Source organism: Austrofundulus limnaeus, unplaced genomic scaffold (assembly GCF_001266775.1).
Source record: "Austrofundulus limnaeus strain Quisiro unplaced genomic scaffold, Austrofundulus_limnaeus-1.0 Scaffold918, whole genome shotgun sequence".
NCBI classification, from domain to species: domain Eukaryota; kingdom Metazoa; phylum Chordata; class Actinopteri; order Cyprinodontiformes; family Rivulidae; genus Austrofundulus; species Austrofundulus limnaeus.
Window position 1 is genome coordinate 92,329 of NW_013953320.1, and position 1,048 is coordinate 93,376.

General features: G+C 49.8%; 1 protein-coding gene across 2 annotated transcripts in view; it reads right to left on the reverse strand.

Moving 5' to 3' along the window:
- Nucleotides 1–1,048, reverse strand: part of rorc (RAR-related orphan receptor C) — a gene marked incomplete in the record, with an annotated part of 47,820 nt that overhangs the window by 11,342 nt on the left and 35,430 nt on the right. For both annotated transcript variants that reach the window (XM_014029529.1, XM_014029528.1), the window contains 2 exon segments: nt 30–392; nt 465–606. In XM_014029529.1, coding sequence (XP_013884983.1) covers nt 30–392; nt 465–606 — 505 coding nt within the window.

Here is a 1,048-nt window from a genome sequence, read left to right on the forward strand (position 1 = left end):
AATAAAGTAATAAATAAAAATAAGAATACCTCTTATATCAGGGAGTCCGCTGCTGTCCCCCCTCCCCTGGGGTCTGGGAGAGAGGGCGGAGCCTCTGTAGATCATTCCAGATACCTGAGAGTTGTTGGGCGAGCACAGCAGGTAGGGGTGAGCGTCAGCAGCGTAGGACATGAGCTCCGGGTCAGCACCGTAAGCGTAGGCCACGCCCACAGGCTGCAGCAGCTGCGGGGAGCAGTCCTGATGGCTCTTAGTGGGATAGGACAGGACCACCGGGGCGTCCCCCTGGAGCTGCTGCTGCTGCTGCTGCTGCTGCTGCTGCTGCTGCCGGTGCCGCTCCACCTCAGCGATGAGAGAGTCTCGCTGACGTTTGGACATGCGGCCAAACTTCACCGCTGGGGAAGAAGAGGAGGAGGTAAAACAGTGCAGGTGAAGAGCAGAGGGAAGCTGTCTCCTCCTGGACTCACCGTCTTTGCTCATGCCCTGGGCCAGGCACTTCTGCAGGCGGCAGTGCTGGCAGCGGTTGCGGCTGGCGCGGTCGATCTGACAGTTGCTCTGTCTGGAGCAGGAGTAGGAGACAGAAGGCAGCTGGCTGCGCCGGAAAAATCCCTGAGGGGACGATTAATTAGAGCCAAGTGTGAGGCCTCAAAGTGAGTTGATATGTGAAAGTGGGGCTTGTGGAGTTACAATAAGGAGGAATTCAGACCAAAGCATTGCAGTTCCATCTTATATAGAGCCCAGCTAAAGGATTTAAATATGAAAAAGATAAAACTGAAGTACAGAGAAATGAGTCAAGTAGATGAGAAGGCATCAATCTTTTTATCTAATGCACTATAGCTGCTTATTAAAGGTTTATAAAGTGCTTAAGATAAGACAAGACAAGACAAGACAAGATAAGATGATAAGACAAGACAAGACAAGATAACATAAGATAAGACAAGACAAGACAAGACAAGGTAAGATGATAAGACAAGACAAGACAAGACAAGAAGATAAGACAAGACAAGACAAGACAAGGTAAGATGATAAGACAAGACAAGACAAGACAAGA